The 22,899-nt window shown below is 43.1% G+C and overlaps 1 protein-coding gene across 4 annotated transcripts in view; it reads left to right on the forward strand.

The window, feature by feature from the left end:
• GRK3 (G protein-coupled receptor kinase 3) overlaps positions 1–22,899 on the forward strand; it is a 316,600-nt gene that overhangs the window by 284,152 nt on the left and 9,549 nt on the right. For 2 of the 4 annotated variants that reach the window (XM_083146472.1, XM_083146479.1), the window contains exons 14-20: positions 859–925; positions 1,125–1,231; positions 5,408–5,474; positions 9,432–9,527; positions 11,484–11,646; positions 17,093–17,229; positions 19,033–19,146. In XM_083146472.1, coding sequence (XP_083002598.1) covers positions 859–925; positions 1,125–1,231; positions 5,408–5,474; positions 9,432–9,527; positions 11,484–11,646; positions 17,093–17,229; positions 19,033–19,146 — 751 coding nt within the window. The remainder of the gene's footprint in view (positions 1–858; positions 926–1,124; positions 1,232–5,407; positions 5,475–9,431; positions 9,528–11,483; positions 11,647–17,092; positions 17,230–19,032; positions 19,147–22,899) is intronic. The other 2 variants (XM_083146488.1, XM_083146499.1) reach the window with 1 other exon arrangement.

Raw genomic sequence — 22,899 nt, forward strand, 5'->3', positions numbered from 1 at the left:
ATGGTTTTATCCAATGTGACCTGAAATGTACATTTTAGTGTGGTACCCCCTGCGAGTAGCCTGGATATCTATTTGGTTTTATTAAAAATCATTTTACACCCTTCTCTCCAGCTTTATTATTGCAGGCACAACTCACCCTAGATGCATCCTAAACTGCCACCTAACAAGTCTTGCCCCTATAGAATTTGCTATAAAGACTGCTCCAATAGTCTCTGCTGTGGTCACTTTGGGGGAAAAAAAAAGAAAACTATTCGGCGATGGAGTTGTTTTTTGCTTTTTTATGATGCGGGAGCACGCAACAGTGCTCACCGCTAAGCCATACACACTGGGCTTTAAGCTGAAAGCCGCTCAAACATGCTGTTTTGAGCGGCTTTCAGCTCAGTCGCCCAGTGTGTATGGGCCTTTACAGTCTATAGGAACATAAGGGGGAAACACAAGGACAGGCACCAGTAGTACCAAAAAGTTGTAAGTCCAGAAGGGAAGCTATATAATGCATAGCGTGCCTCAGAGGGTAATGCGTGTGGAACTTAAATATGATAGGCTTGCCTGAAGAGGTGAGTTTTTAGGGAACGCTTGAAAGTTTAGAGGCTATTAGAGAGTCTTATTGTCCGTGGAAGGGCATTCCATAGGGTGGGGGCAGTCTGATGAAAGTCCTGTAATAGTGAATGGGAGCTAGTGATCCGTGCAGAAGTCAGACGCAGATCTTGTGCAGAGCGGAGTTGTCGAGATGGGAGATATTTTAAGATAATTAAAGAGATATATGCTGGTGTAGTATGGTTAATAGCTGTATATTTGATAATATGGTTACAGGATATCCTTTTTCCCAAACTAATGTGTTTTTGTCTCTCTTATCTACAGACACAGCCCGTTCAGGCAGCATAAAACCAAAGATAAACATGAGATTGACAGGATGACGCTCACCATGGTAAGATTTTACTAGACCTCCCAAAAGGAAAAGGACCCATGTTTGTTCAAAATATAAGTATGTAAAGTAGCAGATGACTCTCTTGTCAGTGAGTGTTGGCTGATAAAAGCTTTTAAGAGAAGCTTTTCATGTGCGTTTCTGGACTTTTTCCTGATTTTCAGTAAGTGTATATGATTTAACTTTTTCTTTTATTAAACATGTCAAGAATGTGGAGCTGCCAGATTCATTTACTCCAGAGCTGAAGTCCCTGTTAGAAGGTCTTCTCCAGAGAGATGTGAGCAAGAGGCTTGGCTGCCAGGGCTGCAGGTTTGTATTATATACTCCATGTGATGTATAATGCAAGGTTCTGTGTGCACATTGGGGGTAATAATTCTGGTTGGATTATGTATGTATGTAAAGTTGTATCATTACAATTGTAAAAGGGATGAAGGTGAATGGTTCTCATGGTGTTTGAGAGAACAAGTCACTCAGATAAAGCCTGTCTTGTATGATGCACAGCTTGTGCTAGCACCTTCATCCATATAGAAGTGTTCTTCCACTCTTTAATAAAAAAACAAAAAACTATTCTATGTATGTATGTATGTATGTATGTATGTATGTATGTATGTATGTATGTGTGTGTGTATATATATATATGTGTGTGTGTGTGTTTTGAATAGCATGCAAAACTTGCCAAATCTTTATTGTGATGTGTATTTGCTAAGACATTACATTGGCTGTTCTGCATAAGGGAAGCTAAGGGGGCTTCAATTTCCCATGGTAATTTACCTTGGGCTAATCCAAGGGCAATTTAATTAGCCCCCAAGTCAGCCGGCAACACTGCATTTATGAACTTTTCAACCGTGTTAAAGCTCCATTGACATGTTCATTTAACAGGTGTTTGTGGTGGAAAGAGGACTGGAATTGAATACCCTCAGATGATAAAGCTCAAGGCTTCCATTCTTTTTACACACGTTAACATAACATGGTTCATTCAATGTCACCCGTAAATATTTCACATACGTTTCTGCTACTAAGGGGCATATTCAGGGTCCGTCGTTAGCTGATGTAGTTCTGCCTGTTCTAGCTTTTACATCAGCTAGACAGGCGTATTTGGTTTCAGCTTTTCACCAATTAGTGTATTCACAATGAATACAGGGCGGAACGCCTCCAGGCGTTAAAACACCTATGAGGCAAAAGGGGCTATGTCCAATTCGCCTGCATGCTGGGTGAGTGTAAAACTTTATCTTTTTCTTCAAACTCCCCTGCTTCGTTCATGTAAATGCAGGGGAGTTAACTGCCTTCACCCCCCTGATGCCCACAGGGACCCTCCTTCACCCACCTGCTGCCCTCCTTCACCCGCCTGCTGCACTACAACACGCTCCTTCACCCCCCTGATGCCCACAGGCACCCTCCTTCACCCGCCTGCTGCCCTCCTTCACCCGCCTGCTGCACTACAGCACGCTCCTTCACCCCCCTGATGCTCCTTCACCTGCCTGCTGTCCACCGGCACCCGCGTTCACCCTCCTTCACCCTCTGGCACCCTCCTGCCGCCCTCCTGCTGCCAAATAGCGCTATTGGCCGCCTAGCGGCCGTGCGACTTCTGATTGGCCGATAGGTGGACAATAGCACAATTCGGGGTGAGGAGCCGCAGGATGTACACAGACATCCTCCGGCTCTCCTCAGTCCATGCCGGGATCAAGTACTGCGTTTTTTTTTATCTTGCAAAGTGCCGTGGATGCCTACTTTGCAACGAAGAAGTTTTGATTTATGCCAGAGGACCCAGGTGAGTATGGTTTCCCTCCACAGGTACCCATACTGGATTTCTACTGGACAAGGGGACTGAACTACTATCAAGATAGGTAAGTATTTGAATGAATGGGCTCTGTGTGCATTAAAGTTTTTTATTTTTCAAGTTTCTTTGTGTTTTTTTTTAACTATTGGTTCTGCTGTGGAACGAAGAGTCCCAGCAAGCCCATTAATGGGCCGCATGCTGGGACTTGTGGTTCTCCAAGTCCCAGTATGCGGACCAAGCTTGCTGGGACTCATAGTTCCACAGCAGAACCCAATGGTTCTTTCTATTTTTTTACACATCAGCCCGGTGCCCACAGCCCAGGGGCACCGGGGACAGCACCAGGCTTCAGCCTGGGCAGGTAAGTTCTGGAGGGGGGGGACCCCTTCATTGGGGGGGGTCCCCACTTCTCCAGGACCCCTGCTCAGGCTGACCGGTCAGTAGTTTAATGCTTCGGCCGCGTGACCTTGTATAATAAGTGTCCCCCGGCTGTGGCATTACCCTGCTGGTTGGTTGGGCCTGGTGCTGGTTCTTAAAATACGGGGGACCCCTATTCATTTTGTCCCCCGTATTTTGGGAACCAGGACCGGCCCTTTGCCCTGATGCTGGTTTTAAAAAATACGGGGAACCCTATTTAATTTGGTCCCTGATTTTTTTAAAACCAGAACCGGCTCTGTGAGCCTGGGGCTGGTTATGCCCGTGGGGGGGACCCCACGCCATTTTTTAAAATTATTTATTAATTTTTCTCTCTTTTTTTTACACTGCAGCCTGCACGGATCTGACTGATTCGTGCAGGCTAAAGCCAAATACGCCTGGAAAATGAAGTGTATTTTCCAGGCATATTTGGCCAGCAATTAGCAGCCGTATCCCGCTAATTACCGGCCGTATTAGGAATCACCACTCTTTTAAATGGTGATTCCTATTCGTATTCTTTCAATGGTGTATACATTCGGAAATACGAATAAGAATGTGCCATGAATGCGAATACGATTTTCAGGATCGTAAATCCAGAAAATACGAATACGCATAGGTATCACATGGGTACAACACTGCATGCTGGTAAAACACAATGCTACATGGGGAGAGTAAAAAAAAAAATTATGAAAAAAATCTAAATATATTTATATAGGCAATAATAAACATACAAAATTTATTTATAAGCAAAATGACAATAAATTACATTGATTCATTTAAAAAACGACATAAATAAAATAATATTTTATGTTTTGTAGAGCAGTCCCGACAGAAGAAATTGTCTAGTTCATTTTGTCTAAAGCCTGCCTGAAAACTGTAGAATCCATTTAGACAATCAGACACTGAATAGGCTAAATCAGATTAACATGGCTGAGTTTAGACAAAGTGAAACAAAAAGTCCAAATGACTCATACCCCTTTTACACCGCCGAAAAATCCGGGTCAGCGGCGGGTCAGACCCGGATCCGCGGCGGTGTAAATGGGGGGTATCCGTTTCCATTTACACGGGTCCTCTACCCAGGTCCTGACCTGGGTAGAACACGGATAGGACCCGTGTAAATGTCGGTGTAAATGGTCCCGCTGCGGGTGCAGGCACCCGCAGCGGGTCCACAGCGTGCAGCGCTGGGGAAGATGTTCCCAGCTGCTGCGGGAGGAGGGGGGTCCCTGCGGCTGCTGAGGAGAGGGGGGTACCTGTCAGCCTGCTGTGCTGGGGGTACGGGGGTGCTAGGGGTGCTGGGGGTACCTGTCCTGCCTGCGGTCGGATCTCAGCGGAGAAGATGATGTGCGCCGCTGCTGTATCACTCCCCCCCCCCCCCATCCGGCAGCCGGTCCCTGCGGCGTATGGAGTGTCAGTATCGGCGGTCCCTCCAGCGCATAGGAACTAGTACTAGTTCCCATGCGCCAGAGGGACCCCCGCCACTGACACTCCATACGCCGCACGCCGCAGGGACCGTCTGCCGGGGAGGGGGGGGGGGGGGGGGGGGTGGTACAGCAACGGCGCACATCATCTTCTCCGCTGAGATCCGACCGCAGACAGGACAGGTACCTTCAGCACCCCTTGCACCCCCCAGCACCCCGGTACCCCCAGGTACACCAAGCACAGCAGGCAGGACAGGTACCCTCCGGCACCCCCAGCACCTTAAAAAAAAAAAAAAAAAAACACTTAACCTGGGTCAGCCCTGATTATATATATATATATATATATATATATATATATATATATATATATAATATAATATTTCTATATATTATATATTTCTATATATATATATATTTCTATATATATATATATATTTTTCTATAAATATATATATAAAATATTATTTAAGGCAGGGCTGACCCAGGTTCAGTGTAAATGGTGCAGACCCAGGTCCGACCCAGGTCAAAGTGCTGTGTAAATGGGGTATAAAGCAGGGTCAGACCCTGGATACTCCAGCATTCAAAGACCAGGGTCCGACCAGGGTTTTTGGTGTAAAAGGGGTATTATTTAGACAGGCGAGGCAAACGAAAAGAGTTGACAGGTGAAATGCTTTAGACTGTCTAGAAAAAATGATAGTGAATACTACAATTCATCTAGACTTTTTTTTCAGGCGTAAAATATGCTGTTTTAGACAGAATGGACCTAACGACCAACAGTGAATACACCCCTAAGGAGTAAACCTTAGCACACCTGGCCACACAGTAGTTGCAGTGTTACTAGTACCCTTTGCGTGCCTTAAGTCTCTTTTTTCTTTTTAGTGCACAAGAAGTAAAAGAGCATCCATTCTTTAAAGGCATTGACTGGCAACAAGTGTATATGCAAAAGGTAACACAACTTGTATTTAAGTGACTCATTAATTTCCATGTATACTAAATACACTGGTAACATGTGTTTTTGCTTATTTTTTTAAACAATGTGCATATCTTATATATACTGTGTATGTGTGTGTGTGTGTGTGTGTATGTATGTATGTATATATATATATATATATATACATATCTACACACAGATGTAGCAGGCTACATCTTTGGCCGGCGCCCGCCAGATCCCTTTCACCGGCGAGTATCACGGCAGCTTGATAGCGTCTCCCTGCCTGTCTCCGCTTCAGGGAGAGGCTGCCCAGTTGGGGGGGGGGGGGTGGGATCGGGGCGGCAAGGGGGACCAGCGGGGGAGGCAGCGGGGACCCCTGGCAGGCTCCGTAGCCATGGGGCACGCAAGCGTCTCATGCGCGTGCCCCTGACGGTAGCCGCCCACTGGCAAATATATAGCCTGCTACATCTGTGTGTGTGTGTGTGTATGTATATATATATATATATATACTTGTAGACGGTCCGGCACTCCTGCTAGTACTGCAGCTGCTTCCGTGCCTTCTATTGGAATATGGATACAATCAGGTAGAAGTATAGCGGCACTGGAAGACTTTTCAAATTTCTTTATTGCTGACGTGCAAACATACACAATGTCCCGACGTTTCGGGGATCAACCGTCCCCTTCTTCACACACCTTGAAGAAGGGGACGGTTGATCCCCGAAACGTCGGGACATTGTGTATGTTTGCACGTCAGCAATAAAGAAATTTGAAAAGTCTTCCAGTGCCGCTATACTTCTACCTGATTGTATATATATATATATCTATATATATAGATATATATAGATATATATATATATATAGATATATATATATATATAGATATATATATCTATATATATATATATATACACACTACGGTGGGCCGGCACTTACTGTCTCCAGAAACAGGGTCAATCAGCCTGCCTGGGTGCCTGCTCCTGTAAACCTGTGCTCAGGTATACCGATGTAGAGATGCATGAAAAGCGTCACTCCAAGGCTTTTAAATACGTGTAATTTAAACACGTATTAATTTAAATTTAACGACACAATAAATTTAGACGTATTTAAAAGCCCTGGAGTGACGCTTTTCATGCATCTATACATATATATATATATATATATATATATATATATACAATCCAAGTGCTCCAGCACTCGATCCAAAGTTTGCCGGCACAGCGTCATGCCCCCGGTGCCAGAAAAAAACAAACATGTAGAAATCCAAATCCATAAGGATAAATCAGCACTCAGGAGACCGTCATAAATTGCATGTAAAATATATTTGGTGACATTTCGGGGTATTAGCCCCGTCCTCAGCCCAAACCTACAGCCACAGGCAAGTGCTGGAGCACTTGGATTATGGATATATATGTGTGTGTGTGTCTAATGTCCGTGTGTAACCGAAACACTGCTATCTGCTGGCAGCAAGTGAGACTACATCTCTTTCACACATACAGAAACACAGAGGCAATCACAAGGCAGCAGACAAGCTTTCAAAGCTTTTGCTTCGAACAGGCTTAGCTAGTGATTTCTAACAGTATAGTTGACTAGTTTTTACCAAGTAATTAGTTATTTTTAACTGTCCAAAACAATGTGTATCCCAGTGCCCAACCTACACAAAAGGTTTTAATTTAACCATGCCTGGCACAGTACACAGAAATGCAAAATGACTGTGATTATACCAGCACTGTTCTAAGCTCAGATATACTTTGCCTCCTGCAGTAACATGTTTATAGGAAAGGTAATCACAGCCAAAACCCCTTCCCTACAGCAACATGCATCTTTCCTGCTCTGTTTGTATAAGGTGGATCTGACTCTGTGCCATGTAAATATTAATTGCCATTAATTTACCTCTCAATTTCCTAAGCAGTCGGCTATTAGACTGTTTGTCATGCTGCTGCCAGTCCACATGTACTGGTAACAAAGATCTGGGCAGATGACATAAAAATACAAACAGGTGGCACTGCGCTAAGGTGCTAAAGCATTTCATTCTAATATACAGTAGGTAAAAAACATATTTAATAAAGGTGAAGTGGTAAAATACATAGTTATAGAAATATTCACCTACTGTTTATTTTAAGACTTTACCTTTTATTAAATGTTTTTTTTTTAAACCTATGTTGAAATACTACTGTATATGTAAATACGCCTTAGTGCAGTTACACCTGTTTGTATTTTTATGTGTACTGTATGTTGTGTAGAGAGTACTGTAACTCTCAATTTACGGTAACAGCAGCTTGGCAATGCAGCCTTCCGATATCTTTATATGGTTTCCGCAGCTAGGCAGATGAACATGGTGGTATAACCACCTCAGCCCGCACACTGCTGAAAGAGTCCTCACTGCACCAGGGGTGAAATAAACATTTGCACTTACTGTGCATGCAAAATAGGAAGCATGCAAATTTGGGAATAAAGGTCAGTGGCAAACGCAGGAGTTTTAGAGGGGGGTTTCCAAATGTAATCCAAAATCTCCCACCCTGCAGCACATTGTATTAAGTATGAGAGTTTGGGGGAGCGGTAACAGCCTAGAAAATTTATCCTTTTTTTACACTGGATACTGTATGGAATACAGTGTTAATATTTAACAGTACAGATGGTTTATAGTATAGGCCAGGGGACCCCAGCAAGTTACTGCAGAAGGTCATCATATCACATGTGTAGTCACCAGACAGCACATACATGGCTGCATTGTGGAGGCACACTCTGATCTGAGGAGTCTGAAGTAACAGACATGATGACTTAGAAAAGTCATCAGCCTGATGGTCAGCAACAAGGAGTCGCGACCCCATGCTAAAAAAGGTCGGGACCCACTTTGGGGTAAGGACCCACAGTTTGAGAACCGCTGGTATAGGCTGTTTCATACATTTAAATAAGATAAGTGGTCAGGAAAAATGTAAACATAGTCATAAGTCATAATAAATAAATAGTATAAATTGGTATTTGTGCTGCGCTCCGCTCCTTTTTTATAAAAAGTGTGGATGATGAATGACAGAGGCTTGGTGTTAATGTGAAATAAATGATCACTTTACTGTGGGTAAATCAACCTACAATACAATTTATATTCTTAAGCTAACTGTCATACACAAAATAGCATGATGGTGCAGTTACAGAAATGTATCAAATACACATAAATGCTAGCAGTTAGATGAATACAACTAATGCACATAAATATATATAGATGGATACAGTTATGCACAAAAAGGGCTTTATGTGCATAACTGTATCCATCTATATATATTTATGTGCATTAGTTGTGTTCATCTAATTGCTAGCATTTATGTGTATTTGATACATTTCTGTAACTGCACCATCATGCTCTTTTGTGTATAACATTTATCTTAAGAATATAAATTGTATGTTTATTTACCCAGAGTAAAGTGATCATTTATTTCACATTAACACCAAGCCTCTGTCTTTCATCATCCACACTTAATATAAAAAAGGAGCGGAGCGCAGCACAAATACCAATTTATACTAGTCCGCTTAAGCCGTGCAGGTCAAAACGGCAAGTGCTGCAGCTAGCACCAACCGAGGACTGTGCGCGGATAAACCCCAATTGCTGTTATAATAAATAAATACATAAACATAATAGAACCAATACTGCACAATCTCCCACTTCATGGTAAGGCTCCTGTCTCTTCCTCCTGGCAGCTACTCTCTGGTCTATTGCGATGTATGAGGGATCAGATCCACACATACAGTAAATGTGGTATAATAAGCTGGTACACTAGGCATGTGCAGCATGCTTTGTCCCTTACACTGCATGATGTGGTGGCAGCTCTATTGATCTTATTATGTACCAGTGCTATAGTTGTCGTAATTTAAGGCACTTGCCAAGAGATGGGGGGTTTCCGGGCAACCAAAAACCTCCCCTGCGTTTGCCTATGGAGGTAGATGTACGTCTCACTGACTGTGTATCCATTATTGTTTTAGTATCCCCCACCACTGATTCCTCCTCGAGGAGAGGTAAATGCAGCTGATGCCTTTGACATTGGATCCTTTGATGAAGAAGACACGAAAGGAATTAAGGTAATGGCACCTACTCTTCTGAGCTCCCATAATTATTTATGTTTACTTTTTTTGTTTGTTTCTCTCAATCCCAAAAATATATTCTTGCAGGTTAGTTGGCTTCTGCCTTTAGAAATTGCCTTTTCTACTCATTACTCATGTTGTATTGAAAACAAATTATCGTTATTTTTCTTTTACATAAAGAAAGCTTATTAACATTAAAAGACAGTACAAGAAATTATTTGATACCTATGCTGTAATCCCAAATTCTTTGGATAAAACTGTATTGAAAAATGAATACTTCCTATATCTACACATTAGCAGAAATACTGTACACAAGCAGAACTATGGCTTATTTGTAGTTCATATGCCATTTGTTCTGCCCAGAGTACAATGCTATGTTACCTTTCAGGTTTTTATGAGAATTCAAGCATGTGCAAGTGAGATAGGTGTGGACATTATTCCACACAGTCATCATTCAGGTACAGGTGTTTCTGTAGGTTGGCATTTGTTGTCAATGCTCCATATACCGGCTATAGTAATCACTATATCAGTATCAGTATTGCAATCACTGTTGACTTCGGTAGATTTATTTATATAATTCGTACATATGAAAGAGAGGTTTGGAACTTTTTAGGCTGACCGTTAAAGCATTTTGGAAACCGGTCAGTATTTCTGTGAGATTAATATATTTAGCTATACAAAGTAAGCATACATCTGATAATGGGATCCCAAAATGTGTTTTTAATCTTGTTTTTTTTTTAACATGTATAATTGTGTACATAATGAAGCCTGAGGAATATTACATGGATTTGTTTTTGCTGATCTATGGAACATAAGACAATACTTCTCTATCTATTCTTGAGAACTACAGGAAATTTTTAGTAAGGTTGACAAGAGATGAGAATGCCCTGGTACTTTACATATGTAGAAGGTCATCGCTTAGAAAATGCCCCTGCATCGCTCCGCGTGTAGAGGCCATAGCAAAAGCGATGCTATGAGAGGCCCTGAGTGTCCCTATCATCCAGCGATTAACACTGGAGAACACTAGCCCTGACAGATCGCTCAGCACCTAGCACTGACACATCGCTGAGTGATCTTGCTGAACATTCTGAGCGATCTATCATCACTCAGCAAATCTCCCCATGTGTAGGCCCCTTTACAGTAGGAGCTGATTGGCTGGTTCTTTATCTCTCTTTATCATTCTCCACTTTATCACTTGTTAAAAGCTTAATACATTTGGCCCAGTATGAGATATCTTGCAGTATATGGCCACATAATATCTGGGTTACTTTCCTGGGGAGGAGGCATCTCCCTCTTCCTCCCTAGCGAAGTAATGGGAAATAGACGAACGGTCAAATTAAGGCATCAAATGGGCATTCTGTTATATTGGACAGATTATCTGGAAGGGTATGCCCAACATAAGGTACCAATGTATTCATCCTCAAAATATTATTCAAGCTGGCACAGTAGCAGCTGATGCCAGTGACTGTCATGCCATAGAAACACACAGCCCAGTAATGGTTATGTTTCATAAAGTAAAAATCTTGTTTTCTTGATGTTACCAGTCAAAGAATCCTAACTTTCCCAGGCAATATTACCATGGTTACAGTTAAACAACATATGCTTCCTGTCCCGTATTCTTTGTCTTATGACTCCGAAGGAGAAGATCATTCCTCATAAAAAGCTACATTATGTTTTTGTTTTTTTAATTAGGATCATCTAAAGCTTATCCCTCGTTTACAATAAATCTATAGAACAAGGTGTTTAAATATTCTTTATATTGTTTAACCTGAATCAGGGCTAGATCTGTTCAAGAAAAATTATTAAAATGAGTGTTCTGCTGTGTTAATAATAGAGCTCTGGGAGCAAGCACATCATTCTCTCTCAGGTTATTGCTGAATAATACTTTTACTCTTTGCATATATTTGTTTGATTTCTGTTAATACTTATGTAACACATGATGTGTCTCTCTAGCTTCTTGATAGTGATCAAGAACTGTACAAGAACTTCCCTCTAGTGATATCTGAGCGCTGGCAACAAGAAGTTGCCGAAACGGTTTATGAAGCTGTCAATGGAGATACTGATAAGATTGAGGCTCGGAAAAAAGCCAAAAACAAGCAGCTGGGTCATGAAGAAGGTGAATGTTTGTTACACATCATCGAACAGTTCCTTTGTGGGCACAACTATTAAGGACCCCTTACACTTGTCTGAGGGACAAGTTGGACCTGATTGACTTGAGATTTATCCTATGTGCAGGAGAATCAATCTCTTGGTTAGACCCAATGCACATGAGAATGTGCATTGGGTCCTACAGCATCAGACACATCAGATTTTGTCAGATAAATTGGCCCAATCCATCTGATTTGGGTCAAATCTGACAAAATCTCACAAGTGTAAGGGGACCTTTAATGTTTTTTTACCACTAATACTCTCTTTCTTATTATCTGTTTGAATTGAGCAGTAAATGGATCTCATAGACTTGCACTAGCATCCTATTGCCTGCTAAAACATGAGATTGGAACAATTAGTACAGCAAATAAAGGATATTGCTATCAGGGACTGGCTGGCAACTTTCAGCCTGGGGGACAGACACAAGCAAGTGGCCCAGGTTTTCACAGGGAATACAATGCATAATAATAATGTTGGGGGAGTGGCTTGTGTAATGTGGGTTTGGTTTAAATAGCTAATGAAATAAAAGCAGGACGGAGTACTAAAAGTATAGTATGTGTGTATTTAATATATACACACACACACACACACACACACACATATATACAGACACACTTGGTTACATGTTCAGTTAAGTTTAATTTTATAAAAAATCTCGCACCTGTATGGGTTTCCCCACAGGTACAACATTTTTGATACTCAGTTGGGTTCAAGGTTTTTTTCCAAGTTGCTGCACAGACAAAAAAAAGCAAATTTGCAAATTGTGAATTCACATATATATTTGCAAATCCCGGAACATCAAAAGGTACTTCCATCTGAGCAAATGTGAGTAGGTCTGAGTCTTCCACTAATCTGCGGCTGAGACAGGCTAGAAGTGGTTAAATACCCAGCCCAAAAAACGCCTGATTTAAAAAAAAAAATTTAAAAACAGAAAATGCCATGTTTCTGCTTAGAAACACTGGCTTCCTGTCAATCAACAGACTACACTTTCTACACTACCCCTGCTGCCTGTATACACACACACACTACTCTACCCCTGCACCAAGCACACACTGCACTACTTCTGCACCTGCTCCCCACAAACACTGCACTACCGCAGCACCTGCTCTCTGCACTACCCCTGCTGCCCATACACACACACACACACACACACACACTACACTACACTACCCCTGCAAATGTACCCCGCACACACTAACCCAGTAACTACTTCCCACACACACTACACTAATGCTGCACTCACCGCACTACCCCTCCAACTGTTCCTTGCCCACACTGCACCCCACACATACTGCACTATTCCTACACCTGCTCCCTGCACACAATGTACTATGGCCAGGGCTGGCGCATCCAGCTCACCAGAGCCTACAAAGTAGGGAGGTGCTGGGCTGTATAGGCGCACTCCCTGCTCTGTGACTCTGCCACTTGTGCAGGGATGTATGGTGCTGCCGGCTGCTGTTGCACCTGTCGGTGTATGACAGGTAGTGCCGCCGGCAGCAGTGAGGAGAGAGCGGAATGTATATATCTCTGCAGCTCTTGTTTTATGATTAGCGAGTAGTAATAAGAGAATAAAAGTGCGCCAACTTATGTATAAAATGTAATAAAAATTTAAGAAATAATAATAATTATATGAAAAAAATAATAAAATGCAAATATCCTTTTGGATAATTAGGATTTTACAGCCAGTTCTTATTAAAAGTATTTAGCTTCAATGTGTAGGAACTCACCCTACCTCCTGCAAGTGTCTGATCTGATTAGGGGTTACAGATATCGATGGATTAGCAGGAAATCCTCACCTCTGAACCCTCTCAGATCTCTCCTGTGGTCCATGGAATCCATAAAGTCTCTCTTCATGCTGCTGAGCTGCTCCTAGTCTCTTCCCACAGCACACCTTCAAACTGCTATAAGCCACGCCGCTTCAACTCGAGTCTACAGCCTCTTGAGATGCTGGGAAGGAAACCTGGCTCCCTATTGGTTATCAGCGGACATCTTTTTAATAGCCATTATGGGGAAGCCATTTTTATCTTGGCCTTGTGAACTTCATATTTCTCTATCTCTCTGTAGCTGAACAGCGGCTAGGGTCGGGGGGAGTAGGTGCATCCTCTGCCTGCGGCCCTGGAACACTTAATTGCACTGGCCCGGGGGGAAGCTGGCACCCTACCCCCTGACCCAGCCCGCCTCTGATTGCTATACAGTTATGATTTGCTTGGTTTAGTGCAGGGGTGGGGATCCTTTTTTGTGCCAAGGGCCGTATGTATTGGGAAAAAATCCTTTGGGGGCCATAAGTAAAAATCTCTCTTACAAATTGTCCTGCTGCAGCCATCCCACGCTCCAGCGGCTGCCGCTGAATAGGACTGACAGTCTCCGGCTGCTGTTGATTAAGAGGAATCTCGCGAGAACTACAGACCTCTTGCGAGAATTCACCTGTACTTAACTCCCGGCAAAGATGCCGGGCGGGTGGGAGGACACTCAGACCGGCCATACGGCCCCCGGGCCTTAGGTTCCCCACCCCTGGTTTAGTGGAATCTTTTTTTTTTTTTTCTTAATAGATTTTATATTTTAATGTTTAGAATTTTTAGACAGGGGTCCTCTGCTAGAATCGGCAATCGTTTTTGGCCAAAAAATGTGTAATTAGTCAGATCAGTCTCCTGGTGCGTCTTAATTGCAACTAAAACACATTTTTGTGACAATCAAGTAACCGGCATAGTCTAATGCAGGCATTCCCACTGCACAGTGCAGGTTTTGTAGATATCCAGGCTTGAGCACAGGTGACTTAATTAGTATCTGAGGGATTCTGATTAAACCATCTGTGCTGAAGCCTGGATATCACTAAAACCTGCACTGTTGGTGTGCCTTGACACCGTGGTTGGGAATGCCTGGTCTAATGGCTCCTGGCATGCTACCCACTCTGTCATTGCTTCTACATGCCAATTCTATATCATATGATTAGCAATGTACAATGTACTATTGCGCAGCCATTTAAAATATATTCATCAACAGTGCACATTTGTTGAATGGCAAATCAAGGGCTGTATTTATTTTTTCAGATTCCTCTTAAATCGGGATTCAAGCTAAAATTCTTGCTGTGTAGGTGACGATGGGGAAATCATCCTGTAGCTGAAAAAATGTCAAACTAACATAGGATAACAGTATAGAAATATATCAGAGTTCATATTAACCCCTTCAGTGGTGTTTTTTTTTGGGGGGGGGGGGGAGCGCTCCCCACTGGGCGAGTTTTTTATGGGGAGCGCTCCCTTAAAAAAAATCAACCACTTGCTCCCTGGGACCGGGCAGCGCCACTGCACTGTCAATCAGCGGCTGCCCGGACCTGCAGCCCCCGCGCTGCGTCCCTGTCCCTGGCAGCTGGCTTGTTATAAGCTGGCGCCGGGGACTTCATACAAAACCCGGATTGGAGGGGGGAGGAGGAGGGAGCCGGAGGCGCCGCAGAAGGGAGGGAGACGGTCAGCGCGAAGCTGCCTGAGTTCAGTGATTGAACTCAGCAGCGCTGCCCGGCTGTAAACAGTGGCAATCCCGAGAATTTTCCGGGCTTGCCAGACTGGGCAATGAGGCACAGCCCGGAAAATTCTCGGGATTGCCACTGAAGGGGTTAAATAGAATTGCGGTAGTTAAATTGAGTCAAATGGCTTGTAATATGCATTTTTTTTTAACAAAATAAGTTCTAAAATCATTTTTTATCAACAAAATAAGTCTCATTAAATTCTTGGTACATAAAATGGGTAGAAGGTGTATTATTGTGTCATTTTAGGGGATTTAAAATAAAGGGAAATGTCTGATTATTCCCACATGCAAGCCTAAAAAATACTTCAACTCATAAAGCACCCCAATATACCTGTCCCATACCTTGATCCCAAAATGTCATCACTTTTTTACTCCAAACTGACGTGTAATTATTTGCCAATTCAAAATGATACCCTCAAAGTGCCTAATTTGTCATTAGAGGGGGTGTCCCAGGGGTTCTGAACCAAAAGCCTGACATTTTTAATTTAAAATAGAGAGTATCCCCAACTTTACCGTAAAATAGGGATTATCCCCAACTTTACTATAAAAGAGGGATTATATTTCACCTGCTTAGAGTAGGTGTAGTGAAATTCACCGTAAAATCATCCTTGATAAAAAAAAAATTGAGATATCGAAAATCGCAGCTAATTAAATACAACCCCCCCCCCCCATGTGCAATCAGAAATCTGCACATTTATATATATATATATATATATATATAGTATAGCAAGGAAGTGCGGCACTCACAGTATAATGAAGTACACGGAAACAGCAGGTAAGTTTAGCAGCGTGTACTTCATTATACTGTGAGTGCCGCACTTCCTTGCTATACTACATCATTCCTGGTGAAGGCACCCAGTGCATTGCTTAAAGCGTTGGAGCTGTGGACGTGCCGGCCACCTGTCCGGATATATATATATATATATATATATATATATATATATATATATATATATATTGAAATCTACAAATTAAAATACTCAAATAGTGGGCAAAATTGGACCTAATGGTAAATTTTAATAAAAAATGAGATATTACCTAAACCTTAAAATACTCATACGGGCAATCAATGTCCCAATATTTTATTTCAAAGCCTTTTAAAGCAATCTTTAAGGTTCAGTTTAAACAAAAGACATAACTCATGTGCCTTAGGTTGATAATGCTTTTTGTTCTGAACCAAAACAATAATTAAGCATAAAGTAAGGGCATGTATAATGACTCTCTGAGTCAGGCAGAATCCATATTTTGTTTGACGAAGGGTCAAAATTTCGAAGTGATATCTGGGTGAGGCTACTGAGACGGAAATGTTTTCCACATACATCTCACATCAAAGCTGAGCATCAGCAGTGGCATTTCTAAGCAATTTTTTGACCCCTCTGAGCAAAAACTTTGACCACTTATATCTCAAAAACTGAGGCCTAGATTAGAAATATTTTACAAATTTTGCTTTGTAGCTATGTGGTAGTATCAAGTGTCATGATAATCTGAGTCTGTGTAAACTGACGTGGAATTATCCACCTGTGTTATGTTCTTTACATTCTATCTTGCATATTGTATGTAATACAGCAGTCTTATATGCCCACAAGGAAAAAACATATAATTGTGTGCCTATAGTGTATTCTTCAAACAGCTTCAAATATAACAAGAGAAATTCTTGAATATGAGAATTTCTCCTGTTGTATTTGTATATGAAGTTCCCACACGCAAATATCAGATCAACATATGTTTTTTTTAGTGGCTAGATGGGCCGGTAGCATTTGAACCTCTGTGCTTCCAGTGTATTGGGGATTCTCATGTATTGAAACTGATGGTTCTGTGTCTTTTAGCATAGTCAATGGGCTAGACTACTGATATGTGCTTGTCACATTAACGCTTAGACATTCTCTCCATCACAGATTATGCACTAGGAAAGGACTGCATTATGCATGGCTATATGCTGAAACTGGGGAACCCATTCTTGACTCAATGGCAGCGACGCTACTTTTACCTCTTTCCAAACAGACTTGAATGGAGGGGAGAAGGAGACTCTCGGGTAAGATGGTATACTTAGACCCTGTGCTTGATGGTCCCATCTGCAGATTGTGAGGTAGATGTATCATACCTGCGCATATCATAGGAGTATTAACATTTCGGATGTCCGAGCAGGTTCCCCAGCACATTAGCTGGAGATGTCCCTGGTACTGAGCAATAATACCTGCGGCTGATGCATTTGATAGCTGCAGGTGTCTGAACAATCAGTGCTAGAAACCATTCATACATTGCCTGGTGCATGGCTCCCCTGTCATATAACAAACATAGCAATGGTAATACATGGGAAAGAAGCGGTATCACTGCACATACAGTAACATACACTGATTCCACTTCTCCCCCCATAAAAAGTGTTCATACTTCTACACTTCTGGGGTCTATGTACTAAGCTTTGGACAGAGATAAAGTACCAGCCAATCAGCTGCTAGTTACAGGCTGTGAAAAAAGTATAGTTAGAAGCTGATTGTATTGTACATTATCCATCCACTTTAATGCTGGGTACACACTCTGTGATGTTTACCCATCGCGACATCACCAGCAATGGGACCTGGCATCAGCAAGTGAACTGACACTTGCCGATGCCGGCAGTGATATAGTGTAGGTGGGGCTGTGCTGCATTTTGCAGCATGGTTCTTATTTACGATGTCCTCCGTCATCTTGCATGTACAGACGATGCAGGATATAGCAACATACTGCACACACATGACCTATCGGAATCAGCAAAGTCCTTTATTTTATCATCTAGTGCAGGCATGTCCAAACTGTGGCCCTCCAGCTGTTGTGAAACCACACATCCCAGCATGCCTTGCCAGAGTCTTCACATTTCCTAATAGCAAAACTGTGGCAAGGCATGGAGGGCCATAGTTTGGACATGCCTGGTCTAGTGTGTACCCAGCTTATCTATTTGTGCTTAATGTAGGGGCATAACAATATATTCATAGGCCCCATAGCAAAAGTTTGTAAGGGCCCCCTATGGAGCGACTGATAAATGTATGTAAAACATACTACTTAGACAGTAAAGATGGGCCCCCTTCAGCTATGGGCCCCATAACAGCTGCACCCCTTGCACCTATGGTAGTTACACCCTTGGCTTACTGGTATCATTATGTTCGTGTCGGCATTCAGACCATTTTGGTATTGGTATAATGACTGTATATAGTTTCTTGTTTTGTAACCCTGTACAAATAAAAATATAACTTTTCCTAGTTAGTGATGTTACCATAACATTGCACATTAAATTACCTTAATATAGCTCTGACCATGTTTCTAAGATCATATTTTAGGTAGGTTGCATAAAGTTCTTACCAACGTTTATAAAAAAAAAAAAAAAAAAGTTTCACCGGTAAAATGCATATACCGTACGTTTTGTTTGCTTAGGAAAAGATGTGAGGGGTTTTAGAACCTATTTGAACTATAAAAAAAATGCACTCTCTAAAGCAATATATAGTATGCATGAACATCCAGAACGGCACTTGTCTGCGACAGTGGAACACTTGCATTCAGCCAGTCAGAACTGGTTTGCTGGTGACCATTGTAATCATTATGTACAATATTTGCAGGGCCCTTTGTACATTTGTCTGCCATTACATAAACACACCAATACTGTACTAAACCTATAATAGCCTGCCACATCCTTTCTCGTCCTACCTTTACAAACACAAGTATGCCTAATTCACATGGCTTTGCATACTGGCCACTATTTGTGAGAATACTGAAGCCGATGTTATGAAGTGGGTCTCACTTTCCATCAGCACCAATGTGTAACCAGTGCTTTTAACTTCATCTTACTTTTTTTCCCAAAATGCAGCAAAATTTATTGACAATGGAACAGATAGTATCTGTGGAAGACACCCAGATTAAAGAAAAGAAGTGCATCCTACTGAGGATCAAAGGGGCAAAACAGTTTGTCCTGCAGTGTGAGGTAAATTTTGTTTAAATGTTTATGTTAAACATTTTTTTTGTGTTACAAAATAAAACATAATATACAGAGCATATAAAGTTCTACATAAAGAAACTAACCTAGCATCTATGGCAAAATAAGTTAAAAAAATAGACCTAGGCAAGTTTTGTAGCACAAATACATTTTTTAGCTGATTCACTATATTAATCAGATTAACAGAAGTTTCTGCCAATCATAGGATTTAAGGGGCCTACACATGGGGCAACACTGCTGAGCTATCTTTGCAATGTAGATCACTCAACACACAGCGCTGCACAGCGATGTGTCAGCACTGTGTGCTGAGAGATCTGTCAGGGACAGTGTTCTCCGGTGAGAACACTGGCCCTGACAGGTGATCTCACTAGATGTATCCAGCATGCTGGATATTAATCACCGGGCGATAGCGACGCATGGGGCTGTACACCGCTATAACTACTGTATGATCCCTACACACGGAGAGATGTAGGGGCATTTTCTAAGTGATCTAGTGAGAACTCTTCGAAAATGTCCTGAAATTGCCCCGTGTGTAGGCCCCATTAGCGTTTAATTCAGACCTGATTGCAAAACATATTTTTTTCTTAAATGGACAAATCCATATTGCACTTCAGGTGGGGCAACTTTAACGTGCAGATAGATTTATATTTGAGTGAAATCTAAATTGCAGTGTAAAAGTCAAGCAGCTAGTATTTACCCAGCAAGGAAACAAAATAACTCACCCAAATCTAAATCTCTGCACATGTTCTGAGATCACTCCACTGAAACTCCAGCAACCAACATACTGCAGTGAGTTGTCTGACCCAGCATCACCTACAGTCTGCACAACCTGGACAATGAACTCCATGCTGAACTAAACGCTGTCTTGATTATACACTAACTATACTTCCTATAGGCTCTCCACGCTTCCAGAGGAAAAAATGGGTGGGGCACAAAGTGTCCCATGAGGGCGCCTGTAAACAGGTGGCTTTGCTATAGCTGCGGTTTCTTAAGTAAGGGAGTCAAGCCCAAACAAAAAGTATATGGAAAGAAGGGATGTGAAACCACGCTTCCAGTACATCACCTTCTCACTGCTTATTCTAGGCCACTCCAACCTCATTCTATGTCACTATTCTGAACAACTTTATACCGAAATATGGCTCCTCGATACGGTCCCATACCAGTCCTCACTGTCAGGTCTCACCCCCTCTCAACTTCCACACCTCTCACACGCACCCACAACCCACAAAACCTAATTCCTATCTCACCTGTCCCCACCTTTTCTTTCTCCTGTGCTCTCTAGAATGCTAGATCAATCTGCAACAAGCTCCCGACTATCCACGACCTCTTTATCTCCCACATTTTTATTCTTCTCGCCATCACAGAAACCTGTCTCTCTGCCTCTGACACTACCTCCCCTGCTGCCCTCTCTTATGGAGGCCTCTCGTTCACCCACTCGGTCAGACTTGATGGCCGCCAGGGTGGAGGAGTGGACATCCTCCTCTCCCCCAACTGCACCTTCCGTGTCATTCCACCTGAGTCCTGCCTCACATTCTCCACCTTTTGAGGTGTACACACTATTTGCCTCTTCTACCCCATTCACCTCTGTGTGGCTGTAATCTACCACCCACCTGGCCCCTGCTCCCCTTTCCTTGATAACTTTGCTGCGTGGCTTCCACACTTTCTTGCCTCTGACCTCCCCTATATCATCCTCGGTGACTTTAACATTCCTATTGACATCAATAATGCTGCCTCCTCTAATCTTCTTGACCTTTCCACCTCCTTTGGACTTTCTCAATGGACCTTCACCCCCACTCATAATCTCAGACACTTCCTTGACCTAGTCTTCATCCACCATGGTAATATCTCTGATTTCTCTTATTCTTCTTTCCCACTCTGACCACAATCTGCTCTCTTTCAACCTCTCATCCTCCCCTCTCCCGTCATTGCCCAGACCCACAGTCACCAGATGCGACCTCGGGTCTCTTGACCCTTCTGTTCTGTCCTCCCTGGATACTTTCCTCTCTCCTAGTTCCACCATGACCTGCCCCAACCAGGTTGCCTCTTTCTATTACTCTTCTCTCTCCTCTGCTCTCGACTCTGTAGCCCCCCTCCACACTGTCCCCCTCCGGCGCTCTAAACCCCAACCCTGGCACAACAAAATAACACGATTCTTGCAAAAATGTGCACGCTCTACTGAATGCCTCTGGAGGAAATCTCACTCTCTGGCAGACTTCATCCATTTCAAGTTTATTCTCTCCTCCTACAGCGCTGCTTTCTCCTCTGCCAAACAATCTTTTTTCAAATCTCTCATCTCTCATTCCTCCAATCCCCGCCGTCTCTTTCAACACTCTACTTCGCCCTGCACCACCCCTCCTCCCTTCATCCCTCACTGCCACTGACTTTGCTTCCTTCTTCCTCTCTGAAAGAGATAATCCAACATGATATCTTCTCCCATACCCCCTCTGCTGCCCACCCACCCCAATCATCCTCCACCCCCCAACTACCCAACTCTGTGATCCTTCTGCCCTACTACAGCTGAGGAAGACCGCTCCCTCATCTCATCCTCTCCCCTCCTGTCCCTTGGAACCTCTCCCCTCCCATCTCCTCAGTTCCCTGCTCACCTCTTTAACCTATCCCTTTCTACTGGCATCTTTCCCTCACCCTTCAAACATGCTCTGGTCTCACCTATTCTTAAAAAACAAAACCTGGACCCTTTATCTCCCACAAGCTACCCCCCTATCTCTCTTCTCCGATTTTCCTCTAAAATACTAGAACGGCTGGTTTACAGGCATCTCCCCAGCTACCTATCTGACCACTCCATCCTTGATCCCCTTCAATCTGGCTTTCGCCCACTTCACTCCACTGAGACTGCCCTAGTGAAAGTCCCCAATGACCTGCTGTCAGCCAAATCCAAGGGTCACTTCTCGCTACTTATCCTTTTGGACCTATCTGCTGCCTTTGACACTGAGGATCACCCTCTCCTCCTGCACACACTCCAAAACATTGGCCTCTCTGGCATGGTCTTCAACTGGTTTTCCTTTTACCTCTCCAACCGTTCCTTCTCAGTCTCTGGCTCCACCTCACCACCTTCCATCCTTCCTGTCGGGATCCCTCAGGGTTCCGTCCTTGGCCCCCTTCTGTTCTCCCTGTACAACTCTTCTCTGGGTGCACTCATTAACTCGTTTGGCTTCCAATATCACCTCTATGCTGATGACATCCAAATCTACCTCTTCTCTCCTGATCTGTCCCCCACTGTTCTCTCTCAGGTTCCCAACTGCCTCTCTGCCATCTCCTCCTGGATGTCTGAGCGATTTCTAAAGCTGAATATGGACGAACTTATTATCTTTCCCCACCTAGAGATATGCCCCCTACTAATATCTCTATCACTGTTAACAACACCATCATCTTCCCCGTTCCCCAACTCCGCTGCCTGGCTGTCACTCTCGACTCCTCCCTCTCCTTTGCACCCCACATCCAAGCCCTGGCCCATTCTTGCCAGCTCCAGTTACACAACATTGCACACATCAGGCCTTTTCTCTCACAGAGTGCAACTAAGCTAATCATCCACTCACTGGTCATCTCACGGCTTGACTACTGCAATTCTCTCCTCACCGGCCTCGCTCGATCCCAACTGGCTTCTCTGTCCAATCTGCCCTCAACTCTGCAGCCAGGCTTATCTTCCTCTCCCACCACTCTAACATCATCTACATCCATACACCCTCCCACCCTCTACGGTCGGCCGACGACTGTCCTCTCTCA

The sequence above is a fragment of the Crinia signifera genome, chromosome 1 (genome assembly GCF_055691185.1).
Source record: "Crinia signifera chromosome 1, ASM5569118v1, whole genome shotgun sequence".
NCBI classification, from domain to species: Eukaryota; Metazoa; Chordata; class Amphibia; order Anura; family Myobatrachidae; genus Crinia; species Crinia signifera.